Raw genomic sequence first — 14,160 nt, 5'->3', positions numbered from 1 at the left:
GTGATAAATTATTTCCTACAGACCTGGCCTCCTTCCTACAGCTCAGCAAACGGCACCAAAGCACTCTGCAGACAAATGAAGTTTTGTCATGCGAAAGTGTCATCATCCTTCTCTGGTCTGCTGAAAGGGTTATTGTTCACCCTTCTGAAGTTTTCCAGGCTCTGTTGATGTTTCAGCTCTTTGATGGCTGAAGTGACAGTCAGTGTGTTTTTCAGTCTCTGTGCCCAGTGGTCAGCTTAGACCAGAGCCACAAAGCAGACAAACATCATTGTCTCAGCAGCATCAAGGAATGTGAATTGTGGCAGTTTTCAAAGCATGCTGTTAGTGTGCCTGGGTACAGGCATACAATGATTTATGGGTAGGAGGTTACAGGGTTTAAAGTGATGTGGTTATAGTGCCAATGAGAGAGGATGATTTAAGGGGGCTTTAAAGGAGATGATTGTTTCTTGCTCTTCATTGCCCATGGTGCCAAAATCTCTTTGTAAAATGTAAATATCACAAGTTGAAGGAATGGAAACAGATGAAGAAAGGCTGTCATCTTGATAAGTTCGCAATGTCATAAAGGGATTCCTAAAAAACAAAAAGCACTAGAAATATCATCAGAGGTGGACACAGGAAGAGACAGATGTAAATGAAAGAAGTAAGGCTTGGTTTGATTCACACAGTGACCAGGGCCAATAGGAAAAACCCTCCCAGTCTTGAGAAGGGAAGGGGGTGGTGGGGATTCAAACTAAGGCAGGCTTTACAGTGACTCAAACTCTTTCAAAGTCAGACTGCACACCGTGTCCACAGCACTAAGTTATGGGCTTACTGTGACTGAACTCTGGAGCTTCTATCATCAGACTAAAATCAAAACACATTCAAAAACAGAAAATTAAACTCAAAGACAGAGAGAAAGAAAGAAGAGACACTACTTCTCCAGGAGGATGGAAACCAGAGCGTGTCCAACACTTTGAGTTTTTAGTAAAGGGAGGAAATAAGTGTACTAAGGACAAGCCTGAGGATACTACAGATTATGTTGCCATGGAAACCAAGACCTGGAAGCGAACGCAAGGACCACTGAAGGCGGACGATCTCCCTTGACTCCATCCTTGACACTACTGCCCTGCTGCACACTGTGGTGAGAGGTAGATGACCCAAAGTTTCTACTGCACATACACTGAAACAATTTTCCCAGGATGCATTTTAATGTTAACAAATATTATGTACTAGTTTGTTGTTTTACTGAAACTTCTGATGCTGTACAACAATATACATGCACCTATATCCTACATAATACTAGCAGAACTCTCATTAAAATAACAGAATTGAAAAAAATGGTTTTAAAGATAAAAGAGTAGGAGTATTGGAGAGAGCGGTAATTATATATCTGAAACATATTATGGATTTACTGAGAAAAGAGTGGCTCAGTGAGTGCTGGTTCCACACATCCCACGTGAGCGTGAGACTGAGTGACTCAGAGAGTCTTTGCATGACTAAGCGCAGAACCATGTAATTGGAACAGCGGTAGTTGTACTGCTATTTAGTATCTCTCCCAGCAGTGATGGTTTGATTCCCACTGGGGCCACCCATTGTAAAAATATACACCTTCAAGGCACTGTAAGGTGTTCTGGATCATAGTGTCTCCTAAATTACTATAATTAGTGGCTGGAGGTTCCAGGTAATTAGTGTTGTGAGTGAGAGAATTAGTGAGTGATGACAGTATGTTGTACCACGCTGCTCAGTTAGATTACATTAACAAAGAAGAGACATGATGATACAAAGAAAAACATTTTTTTAATTTATATTATATATTTACTTTTGAATGCTTCATAGTGCATTGCATTAAGTAATGTGTCTACTAATGTGTATCCAAGTTGGGGTGCGAGCATGTGTGTGTGTGTGTTCCTGCAATATGCGTGCGGTGAATGGTGGGGAGTTTGCCTTCTGATCCTGCTTACAGCTCTGGGGACTGCACCACCTTGTACAATCTGCTCTGATGTCAAAGAGGATTTAGCACACAGACACATTGTACTTTCTTTAGCAACCGAACACACTTCATTGTAAGCCTGTTACAGATAGTAAAAAATAAAAAGAAGGTAAAAACTGCACTTCAGTGGACTAGTGCTAGGAAAACCTGGATTAAACTGACACAGCATCACAGCAGTTTTTGGTGAAATCAAACTTAAAATAAAAAAGCATGAGCTCACGTGTCTTAAAGCAATAGTGCACAATTTTTGTCCCTCTCTGGTTGTGAAAGACAATGTTGACACTAATGTCCCGTATTAATCCACCTAGGTAAGGGATTATTTTCTTGGAACTGGAAACATCTCAGACTTTCCAAAGCTGGAAGTGTTTTTCCTCTTTTATCTGTCAACTTTTGGTTTCTACCAAAACTGTTAAGAGACTCCATCACATAAACTGATGTAGCCTCTGTGTAACTGCCTAGTTTGCTAACGGAACACCAGAGCAAGAGGGCCGACCCACCACAGACATCCACCCTGGTATACTGTAAAATGCAGAGATCAACCTGCTGCTGATGGGACTATGATCAGCACTTGCCAGGGGCTTAAATGAAATGCACACTGCTTCATATATGGAAAGTTTTGCACTACCAACCTATTCACAGATGCCAGACACTGATGAATCTAGCAGAGATGCTATGTCAACCAGCGTGAAACTGTTCCACTTTAGGCACAAATTGAAGCTGGAGATAATCACATCAGCTAAATAATGTGTCATCCAGATCTGCCATGAGAACCCCTCTGCTATTACAGCACCTCTAATTGCTCTTCATCCTCCACTAACGCACTTCATGTTGCTGAGGCGAAGGAGTTGCCTGACATACTTGCCAGTACTTAGCTCCTAAAGCATGATATTCAGGGGCTGCTAGTCATTATCAAGATGGATTGTGGTGACAAATGGCTGCCCAAACTGCCTAAAGCAGCCTCCTGGCAATGTTGGCATTAGACACATTTACACAGAAAAGCCCCCAAAAGGAGCCCACAACCACCCAACTGTTAATGAGCCAATAGCCAAAGTGTAGTTTGGGAAAATACAATCCGCAAATGCAGATAATGACATGGTTCCTCTTTGTGTAATTGGCTCCAAGTGAAAACATTTCATTTACCTCTTGTTCCCTCCCTCCGTCTCCCTTTATATCCTGTGGATGTGTGTTTTAGTGTGCGATTACATGCAGACGTGTGGTCACATGTGTGTGTGCATGAGTGTGCATAGATGTGTGTGTGATTGAGGTTTGAGCTGCACGGTGAATTAAATGCAGTTCTACTGTAATTAACTGCACTTACCAGTCTCTGTATGAGACTTTCTGACGCACCAGTAATTGAGGCATCAGGTTTTGTTTGTTTTAACCTGCCTTTGAAGACATGCTGGGAAGATGTTTCACATGGTTTAGAGGAAGCAAATTTGTATGTACAAATTTGAAAAGATTCTTGTATTTTTATTCAATTATTCATCATCTGAATTGATAAAATATACAAATATTTAGCAGCAGCTAAGTTGGAAATTTTCATGACTAATTTTGTTTTTCATTTTGTTGAGATTGAAAAAAAAAGGGGGAGGGGCTATTGTTATCCAGACAGAACACATTACCATGGTATTATCATGGCATTCTGAAAAACAAAACATAACAAGTTCCCACTGATGATAATAGTTGTTTTCAAAAAGCCTTGTGTCTAGCTCAGCAGTCTCTCTGGTATTTGTAATTTCATTAGAGGTTTGAATTTTGGAACCGAGGTCTGCCACAGTTCAGTGAAGCATATTCAAAGTATTTGTGGTTCTGGTAAAACATAAAGCTGTGTTTGTGGACAATATTAGTGTTTAGCAGACAGAGAGGTCCGATTCAGTCCTGTCTGAGTATTAACACACAAAACCACAGTCTCCTTCCGTCTCCAGGACTGTGTGATGATTAGTGCTGTGCGTCAACGAGCAACAGAGAGAGACAGATGGGGAAACGAAGTAAAGAGACAGCTTGTGGAGAGATATACTGTACAGTTGAGAGCTATACTGTCCATGAAGCCCAAATGGTGTTTGTTTTGTTTCCCAGTAGGTCATCCACACCAAACTCACCATCTCTCTGGCCCTTTTCCTTCTATTTTACCGCTTACCACCCACCCATCTACCTCAGTGTTCTCTCCAAAAGCCCCTGAATCCTTACCCCAAAACCACAATTTGTCTTTTCTGCAGAGATTGATGAGGATAGCTTGGCAGGGCTGCCGCTATCATACTTAAGCTGAGTTTGGGGGTTGAGAGGAAGCGTGGCTGCTGACTGTAAGCGCCATCCATCATGCCATGTGTACACAGTCGCTCAGGTCATCCCTCCTGAAGTCCCCAGGGCTAACCAGACTGTAGCTCACCAGAGTCAGAGGGTGCCTCTTAAAGAGAATGATAGCAGGAGAACAGAGAGCAAGAGCTTGAGCACACAGAGGCACACAGAGGCAAGGTCTGTTCCTCTGATTCACACGCTTAACTTCACAGTCAGCAGGAACAAGACGCTGTAGTTTAAGACAAATGAGACTGTGTTGTGCATGAAAGGCAGATCAGTGGGAAGATGGAGTGGGGTCGTGACTCCCTGATGCAGTAGGTGGTGGAAGAACCCAACAGGAGTCTTTAGTTTAGATGTTCTAACCTTATGATGGCTGTGTATGCAAAAGTGTGTTTCTACTGAGAAAACACAGATTTGATCTGTGAGGTTTTATTGTAGGGGCTGTGGTTGCTGTTGGAAATTCATTTTAAGATGCAATAGGATAACCTCTATGATCAAATTAAAATTCAAGAAAGCATTAAGAAGTAGATTTCGCCCTTTGTGCCTTTGTAAATGCAACACATGACTTGATGTCCTATAGAAAAAAACATCTTCATACCACATCTCTGCTAGATAGACAAACAGCTGCTGTGTAGCTTATAGTAAGTGCTGCTGTGACAGTGATATACAGACTCAAGAGCTTGGACAGAGCTGCCATGACCTCACGGTCAAGGGCAGAAAAAAAGAGGTGAAAAACAAAGTGGATTGTGATAAAGTAATTTGTTCCATGTCAGAGTGAGTTGCGGCTCCAGGAAAGGAAGAAAGGGAACACACAAATTTGCACAGCAAAGAAGGGTCTGTAAATAGTAACAGCCAATGGCCTTGAGGCGGTTTGGTTCTCTGTCAGAATTTCTGACTTGATGTCATGCAATGCTTGTCAAAAGCAACATCTGCTGAAAAGATGCTTGAGTGATGGTCAAAAATGTGTTGGCGCAAATGCTGACAGCATGCACACGAGCGAACTCTCCAGCGGAGCAATCATTCCTCCAGATCATACCACCTTTGTGGCTCTAGCATGATGCAGAAGAAGCTGTGGTGGTCATGGTCACTATGGGTCACTGACAGTTCAGTTCTCTGAACAGTATATCACCAAAGAGTAAAAGAGTGCCTCCCCCCACAAAAGGGAACAGTGTAGTTCCCCAGCTCTTCCCTTAATAACATGCAGATGGGCCTCTCTAATGCCTGTTTACATATCTGCGGCATAGTTCATGAGTAAAGTAAGCAAAGCCCTAATTATTTTACCCAGCGACGGGACCAATAAAATCAACTTCCCCTTCTCGTTATGGGTGTTTAAGTGTATCCTTTGATGGCAGGGCTTTGTTTATTTTTAGAAGAGTTGCGTCGCCGAGAGGAAAGCAAATACAAGTAATGACACAGAGATGCTGACAAATGGGGGCCCTGGTGATGGATTCATTTCCTCAATGATGCCTGGAAGGCTAGACTGCGAAGGGGGTTCGATATGAATGCTCATTTACACAGTAACATGATTGGCAAGAGTTTGACTCTCATGCATCATCTTCTGATTCTCCAGCTTTAGTTTAAATTCTGCTCACTAACTGCAGTGTTTTTTTCTTGTCCTGCATAGTAATGAGGCTCTCTCTTTTTTGCAGAATGCTGTGGAGAATAACTATCCCCATCATACTGGCAGGGGTGCTCTGCATGACTGCAGAGACCAAGAAGTCCCGTCCCCAGGGATCCATCCCATCCCCATATAAGGCCAAAGGGAACCTGTCAGCAGAGCGTCACCACCGGCTACTACAACAGAAACCAGAGGTGCTGTCTTCCAGCCGTGAGGCCTTGGTTGTGACGGAGCGTCGTTACCTCCGCAGAGACTGGTGCAAGACCCAACCGCTTCGTCAGACAATCAGCGAGGAGGGCTGCCGCAGCCGCACTGTGGTCAACCGTTTTTGCTATGGCCAGTGCAACTCCTTCTACATACCACGCCACATGGGCCCCAGCTCGGGCCAGGGACAGAGCCGAGGCCATGTCTCAGGCTCTGGAAGAAAAAGCCACAACAAAGCCCAGGAGCCATTTCAGTCCTGCTCCTTCTGCAGGCCACATCGCATCACACAGCTCACAGTCCAGCTAGACTGCCCAGACCTGCAGCCTCCATTCAGACACCGCAAGGTGCAGCGGGTCAAACAGTGCCGCTGCATGTCTGTGGATGTGAGTGGTCATGGAAAATTGTTATAAAGGACTTCAGAGCGTTCATAAATGAGATGACTTCATAAGAGTGCTATCAAAGACAGAAATTCACAAAGTTTGCCAAACAAGGACAGGCTTCAAATGGAACTGTTCTGCATCATGTTGTACAAATAATGGAATGAAAATGACATGAAACATGGAACTCATAATAAAGACAGACTCGACATTGATTTAATTAGAGACTAGCAGCCACGTTTACATGTCAATGCACTTGTAAAAACATGATTCAAGTGACTGTGCGAGAGACACTGTGCAAGATAAAGCTGCCAGTATTTAACGAAGAACACACCATGTTTTTCTCCCAGTTATTTTAAAATGTTAATACCTACCAAAAGGAATGGACACAGCGCCTTTGTGACTGGGAAGACCATGCTGAGAGTGCAGCACCTTGGGGAAACAAAACATACTGTACACTGCAGTGCAACCAATGTGCACGTTTCTGTAAGATGATTTTTTGCAGATGCACAGTAATGAAAGTATGTTTTTGCATTGTTTGATTGTGTCTGCCATACCTTTTTTTATTTCCACAACATCTAGGGTGTCTCAAGTTGACACGGAAAAGAGATCCACATAACAAAGACCAGTGGTTCTCCATCTGTCCACAAACCTGGCTGTACACTTTGCCACAAAGACCGTGTATTAACCAGCAGAACAAACAGACTGCAGCATAAGTAACGGAGATGCAATGCAAATATAAACAATATATATATTTTATGTATGTGTGTAAGTATGTATGTTAAATGTATATTAAATCTATTTCATATAAAACTGAAGCAGTGTTTATGTAGTTCTGTACTTAAAGGGGCAAGAGAGATGAAATAATAATAAAGTCCTAATAATAAAGAGTGGAGGATCCCAGCAATGCAAAGCTCTATGGAATTTGCCATTTTAACATCACAAATGATAAGAAAAAAGATTGGCAGTAGTAGAATTTCTATTAAAAATTAAGAGGATTTCTTTTATTCAATAAATATATTTTTTCATGGTCAAGGGCATTCAGACAAAACATATTGCACATGAAAATCACATCGCATTATCCAGTCACTCCTTTAGCATATGGGAGTTCACACTCTCTCACACAGAAAGAAAGGCAAAGTTAACTGCATAGAACAAAGCAGGCTGACAACGCTGTTAAATAAAACTATAGCAGGAATTCTTCAGATCACACCGATAAGGTATACGTGGCCTTTCTGGGATAATTAAACATCAACACACAAGAGAGGGGGGTCTGTATGTATCATTATTTTCTGAAACACCCTTGAAAATACTATTAACAAAATTCAGCCCGTGCGAAGGTTTTTAATTATAGATGATATGTCAGAAATATAAACTACAGAACTTAATCAACCTCTGCTGTGCAGTAAGGCACTTTCAGCCTGGCAGGTGATCCATACCTACCCATCACATAGAAATGTTATAAAATTCTGTGCTTTGTCACCTTTAGAGAAAATGGAAAGAGGAAATATTCATGTCTTCCTAAAACCAGACAGGAAACCAGCTACATATTGCTTATAAAACACTGGTAAAGCTCGGATATCCAGTAGTGCTCCAAATGTCTAAGTCCGAAGGGGCAATTTCTCAACTACATTTAATTAAAAAGCATTAATCCTCTCAGCTTGAGGATGCCTTTTAGTGCCAATACTTCATCATCATCAAACAATGGCTGAGGCTAAAATAGCTCATTCTACTTTTAAACAATATAATAATCCACCATCCACTTTGAACCAACTCACAACAAACAACAGCTCCAAAATCTATTGTAAAGTAAATACTGGAAGCATAGAAATGTTAAAAATAAAATGACTGATGAGTCATGTCAGATTGTACAAACAGCGCTTGTGCAATAGGATTGGTGATGATAACTTTCCATTCCCTGCTTCAGATCTTCTGACCCAGCTTTGCTTTCTGTGGAATAAAGAAAGAAAAGCAGGTCTGAGTTATTTACAGCTGGCAGCACTGGCACTCATCCTAATATGTTACCGTAAGAGCCTGGAGTGTTGTTTCTTAACACGCTGACAAGCATTTGTAAGCAATAAGAAGTAAGCAAAAAAAAAAAAAAAAAAAAAAAAAAGAGGGGAGCTACAGAGAAAAATACATACGATTCCAGTTGCATGTTTGGGTTTCACATTGTATGAAGCCTTCTCCTTGGCTTGTTTGAAGCACTCTTCAGCCATTTTGACCCTGAAAAAAAACCCAGCAAAATGCCAAAAATCAGTATCATATAAAGAAACTTAAGAGCGAATAAATGTAATCACTCTGCTGCCATACAAAACGGAAGACATGGTGCAAAGAATCCAGGCTCGGGCTGTCCAGTTTATGGTCATGTGGTATTTGAAACACAATGATTTTGGTTTGTCATAGGGCCAGTCCTCCAACTCAAATGATTCGCTCTAGTTTACTGGTTTACATGGAGAAGGCCAGCAATGTCACTCCTCATTTGTGCTTTTAAACAGATGAATGAGCAGCATGTTGGCACCGAGTGAGTGCAACTCATACCAGCAGAGTGTGTGTATGTTTGTGCCAGGGCTGCATGCTTGCATTCTGATATGTATAGGTAAAGATTAATATATGTTGTTTTACAGGAAGACCTGCATCTGATCTGAGATGATAGCCTGGGGCAAAGGGCAAAGAGTTAATGCTTTCAAATTTGTTTTTATTCCTTCCTACTGAACAAGCAAAGTCTGTGACATTTTACTTCTCTTACGTTATCAGAGTTCTATCTTCATTGGAAATAATGGACCAATTTGCTGTTTGTTGACATATGCAATGATATCTTTACATTCATCAAACCACTGGAAGCTAACTGGATGCGCCATGTGTTCTTTTCATTACTGGGGTGAAGACAAAGATTTGGGTCATTTGTCTTCTTTTCCCTTCATGAATTTGAATGAATCCGATAGGATCTTCGGTGAAAACGAGATGTACTGCACGTTATTAATGGTTCGGAAACTTAAGCTTAGGGAGAATTCAAAAAGTACGAACACTGCTGCATCCATAATGACTTTTTAAGGGTCAAAAAGTGGCTCAAAAAAGAAATCACAACAGGAGTTGATGTTCCATGTAAAATGTCAAATTTAAAAAAAAAAAAGAAACACATTGTGGCGTCCAATTCTCACCGTTCCTGTAACATAAGCTTATTCTGCTTCTTCCACTGGTCTTTAAAATCGGAGGAAAATTCATGCCAAATGGAGAAGAATGTGTTGGGAGAGACTTCTTTCTCTCCTGCTTTGGGTTTAACCGAGAAGGACACACTCAACTCCAAGAAGCTGAGGACAGAGAACAAAAACATTACTTCAAGACCAAAGTATTACAACATGAGATTACAGAAACCTACTCTGATTGTTGTGAAACCTGGCGGTGCTAGGAAAATATGCAAAAAAATGAAAGTTAATCTTGGAAAAATATGCTTTTATCAGAGATTTAATAGTAGAGTAAGTAAAAAAATAAAACACAAACCAATGATGACTGGGCATTTTAGAGAACAATTACTGCCACAAACGCGGCTCAGTGATTCAGCTTTTTGCCCCCCTCACTGCTTAAATGTGGACCCCTTTGTTATTACTTTATATTTGATAGTGAGGAGGACGGAGAGATCTTTTACATTCTTGGTGTGTAATTACAATTATAAACTCACACAAACATTTCCATCCTGTCTTAAGCTTTGTGCAGACCAAACGGCAACCTCCAAGGCTGAGAAATGCAGCCATGCAGAAGAGATACAAAATACAATTCCCCTAGTAGCTTCTAGGTGCCAGCTCTAAAAGCTAGTCAATCCCAAAGTCTCCCATGTTGAAGTGGGCAACTTTACACCAGAACAATGTTTACAACCTGGTACAACAAACTATGGTCTTTATTGATAAGATCCCTTTGTGTGATAATTGTGTGAGTGTTGAATTTTTTTTTACAACATCAGTTATTACATATCAGTGTTTTTTCATTGCACCTTGAGTGGCAGGTGCCAACTCAAGGTGCAAACTGCCTTTTTCTGCGACTGCCCTTCTGCATCAGCTTCGCCTCTTTCCCCCGCACCCCTCCTCTTTGCCAGTATTGAGAGTTTCGGTGGACTGTGACACAGCCTTAAAGGTAACAGTCAGAGCCTCCCAGCCACTCAAAACAGCTTTGGATGGATGTCACAGACACTCCATCTATATTTATATATGATCTACAGTGCTGACTAATATTCTTTAGATATGGCATATCGTTGTTATACTAAGGTATTGCTCAACGTCTTCAGATCGTTTTGCTTGCTCTTAAGTTGCGTTTTTTGTCCACAGTTAGATTTGACATAAAAAAACTACTGGTTAAGATTAGACATTGAAAAACAGGGTAAAGTGTAAGGTAACAATCATAAACACAGAGAGATGAAGAACAAATACTTGCAAACGTTCCGTTTTTAAGGACAGGACTGAAATATCATATCAACGTAACTTTCTCTGTCAATACAGCAACGGATTACTATTAACACTAACTGAATGAAGGTACGCATTTTCCTCTTGACTTTCAGGACTAAAACCCTTAGTTTGCTTATGTTCACTTACTACGTTTGTGAGGAAGCATGAGTGGTGAAAGAGTGGAGAGGCAGACAAACAAAAATGTGTGCACATAGCAATGGATGACATGTTAAATGTGGTGGTCATTCGCAGTGGATCAATATAGTGGACAGGTTGGGGTCTCTTTGTTTGGAGTGTGCTATAGGAACACATTCCTCGCCAGCAGTAACAGAAGCCTGGAGCCATGGCTGTCTACTCTCGCTCCACTTAGATAAACAACATAGACACCACATGAGGGGCCTCCCGTCTACTGAAGGCCTGGCATGACGGCCTGCACCTTCCATGTAACTGAAGGAACAAGGAGTCATAAATATTGACAAAGCAGTGCGATTATATTCCTTCACTGCAATGAGAATATAATATATATGACTTTAAACTGTATTGGATTGCATTATCCTTTACTCTCAAATTCACAACTTTGACCACTGCTGACACTTGAGAAAATGTAAACCCATGGAAGGAAAAGATGGGTTTTATTTTTAGGTGAAGAAGCTGTAGGAGAATATTCAAACATAATAAAAAAAAAACAGGTCTTACATCTTCTGAGTGTCTGCCAGCTGTTGCTCTTGTGTTTCCAGGTCTGTTTTGGCTGCAACGAAAAGGAATTCAGGTAAATACAAGATTATTGCATTTCCTGTAGCAAATAGATCTTTCACCTATAGTGTGCCTTGTATATACACAAGAGGATTCAGGATGTCACCATTACTTAACTCGACAGTCATCCTCAGGGTCAGCACTGTGCCACCAGGTCATTAAGCACTGCTTTTGCACAACTGACAAATGAGTCGTGCCGATCACAGAACAAGTGCTTCTTTGTGTAGCGTTGCTTCAAATGGAGACAGATGACTGTGTATTTACGTGTGTGCAGGTTTGTGTGTGTGTGTGAGTGAGGTGTGAGAGAATAACGGAGACAGCAAGAGGCTAAGAAAACTGGGAGCTGGACACCACAGTACGCATTAGTAGATATTTCCAGCAGACCACAACACTTATCTCGGCGTGCCATCAGGATCATTTTGACTGTGTTATAAATTATGATATAAGAGAACAGCAGTGAAATGTGACAGCCTTGGTCAGAAAAATGCCGCAGGTTAGTGCTTATCAAATTTCAGATCCATGGCCTGATTTTTTCAGCTCGTTTCCAAATGTAACAGAGCAACCTCGATCCAGCTGTGTTTTTTCGCATGTGTATATCTTGACTGAGCTGCTCTATAACTGTCAAAAGGTTGGACAATAAATTCTATCCCAGACAGCTCCTCTGTCCCCTCAAGGTCGATAATCTGTAAGCTGCTGCCTCAAACTGTCAAATGATCAGACATGGCCTATAGCCTCTGTGAAGACAGACATGACAGGGGATGGGACAGGGATTCTTTCCTGGCACAAATCTGTGCTTTCCTCTTATCCAAAGAATATCTGGTTGCTGTGTTTAATTCAAGCCAGAACCACATCTTAAGATCTCAGACGGACCTGGTGAGCCCAGAACTTTGCTTTACCCTTCCCACAGTGCTAAATCACTCTGCTATAGTGGACCTGTTCCTAGCCCATCAATAAATGATACATTGATTATGAATATGATTGTGGTTTGGTAGAATCAGTGTGTAGAATGACTGATGGTTGATTTTAACTGACTGAAGGGGTACATAATCATTTTTTGGGCCTAAGGCCTCTCATACAATTTACACATTAGTCCACACATTAGTCCAGCACCCACAGAACATACCGATCCCTTCTGAGATTACATCATCACACATTACATCGGCAGTGATGATTATACTAGAGAAGAGGCCACAGTCAAAAGGTGCTGCAGCCATCACTACTGTACCAGAGAAGACTCTTCTCCTGTCAGTGTCTCAAAATGGTTTTATTGTTTTTTTCATGTCTGGTTGATGTGGTGGAACTTTCAGGGTTACAATTTGGACTGATTCTAACAGGCCTCAGGAGGTTCAGGACCCGGTCAGCTGACACCTTGGTCATTTGGATAACTGCATGGACTCAAGCCTGGGAGATCTAGGTCTGTGCTATGTTCTGTTGTGTTGTTTCATCAACAATTATTTCTGATTCTGAAGATCACGTCATTGAGAGGCCTTTCACAACTTTCTCCAGCTCCTCTCTGTGATGATAAAATTCTGCAGACCACTTCTCCACCATGGTTTAAAGGAGAATCCTCCACGTATGTGACCACTGCGTCTTCCTTGGATTATTAGGCTTTGTGGTCAAGGTAGAAGACCTACATGAAGAGCTAAGTATTATTAGAAATACCACAAAAGTTACTGACCTTAAACTTTCACTCAAAGAGGAAAACTGCATGTGCACATAACAAGGGGAACAGAACTCTGCTGTCCTTTGACACTGATGATTAATATCAATACAATTATATTCTTCTATAATCATCATGTTACTGCTGAATTTTCAGCCCAAGCAGCAGTTATTGCATGATCTTCATAGCGTGGTTCATCATCAAGACATAAACATGCCTGTTTAATGTGTGACTTTACGATACTACATTAACATGATCCTTTATAGTTTGTTTAGTTTAACTGTATCACCTTACAGTCATGTGATGTCCTAGGTTTGACATCAGTCTTACTGCTAATCTGTATGTCCATCAGAAACAGATTATCACATAGCTGGTGCTCTCCTGCTAGTCATATTGACTCCATCAAAGGCCTGCATGCATGAGAATTTGTGAAGCTAGCGGAGAAAATCGAGCTAGACCAAACAGCCGAGCTCCAACAAGTCCGCTCCCACTGTTATTCTGTGGTTAGTTTCATGGTCAGAAAATAAACAAAAGCGGTTTAAACTGTGGAGCCAGAAACAGTTTAACCCCAGGCTTTTTAGAAATTACAGAAATAACAAAAATAAGACATTTGGCTGTTGTTCTTTTTTTCACCACTGCAGCGGAGGAACCCCAAGAATCCCGTCTGGAGCCTTGTGAGTCACATGTCCACGTTACAGTGCTTACATTCTGCTCTCAGAGGAAAAACCTCATCATTTGCATCAAAGAGAGAGCTCCCATATTTCTCTCAAATGCAGTGAGGAAAGGAGAAGGGGAGAGGTGGAAATGCGAGAGATGCTTTCATCTGCGGACTTCCATTAAAATGGACA

At 41.4% G+C, this 14,160-nt stretch overlaps 2 protein-coding genes across 3 annotated transcripts in view; one reads left to right on the top strand and one right to left on the bottom strand.

The window, feature by feature from the left end:
- The first annotated feature begins 763 nt into the window (after nt 1-763).
- Nucleotides 764-7,182, top strand: grem2a (gremlin 2, DAN family BMP antagonist a). Its single transcript, XM_028423423.1, has 2 exons — nt 764-1,127; nt 5,914-7,182. The coding sequence occupies exon 2, from the start codon at nt 5,915-5,917 to the stop codon at nt 6,494-6,496; it is 582 nt and encodes a 193-aa protein (XP_028279224.1). The 5' UTR covers nt 764-1,127; nt 5,914; the 3' UTR covers nt 6,497-7,182.
- Nucleotides 7,183-7,288: 106 nt separating this feature from the next.
- Nucleotides 7,289-14,160, bottom strand: part of fmn2a (formin 2a) — a 34,845-nt gene continuing 27,973 nt past the window's right edge. The window contains exons 14-17 of one of the 2 annotated variants that reach the window (XM_028423357.1): nt 11,596-11,647; nt 9,625-9,774; nt 8,608-8,689; nt 7,289-8,413 (exon numbers count right to left, since the gene is read on the bottom strand). In XM_028423357.1, coding sequence (XP_028279158.1) covers nt 8,387-8,413; nt 8,608-8,689; nt 9,625-9,774; nt 11,596-11,647 — 311 coding nt within the window. In that variant the 3' untranslated portion in view covers nt 7,289-8,386. The remainder of the gene's footprint in view (nt 8,414-8,607; nt 8,690-9,624; nt 9,775-11,595; nt 11,648-14,160) is intronic. The other variant, XM_028423356.1, reaches the window with a different exon arrangement.

Source organism: Parambassis ranga, chromosome 15, assembly GCF_900634625.1.
Source record: "Parambassis ranga chromosome 15, fParRan2.1, whole genome shotgun sequence".
Taxonomy (NCBI): domain Eukaryota; kingdom Metazoa; phylum Chordata; class Actinopteri; family Ambassidae; genus Parambassis; species Parambassis ranga.
Note: the sequence above shows the minus strand (reverse complement) of the source record. Positions and strands in the feature narration are given on the sequence as shown.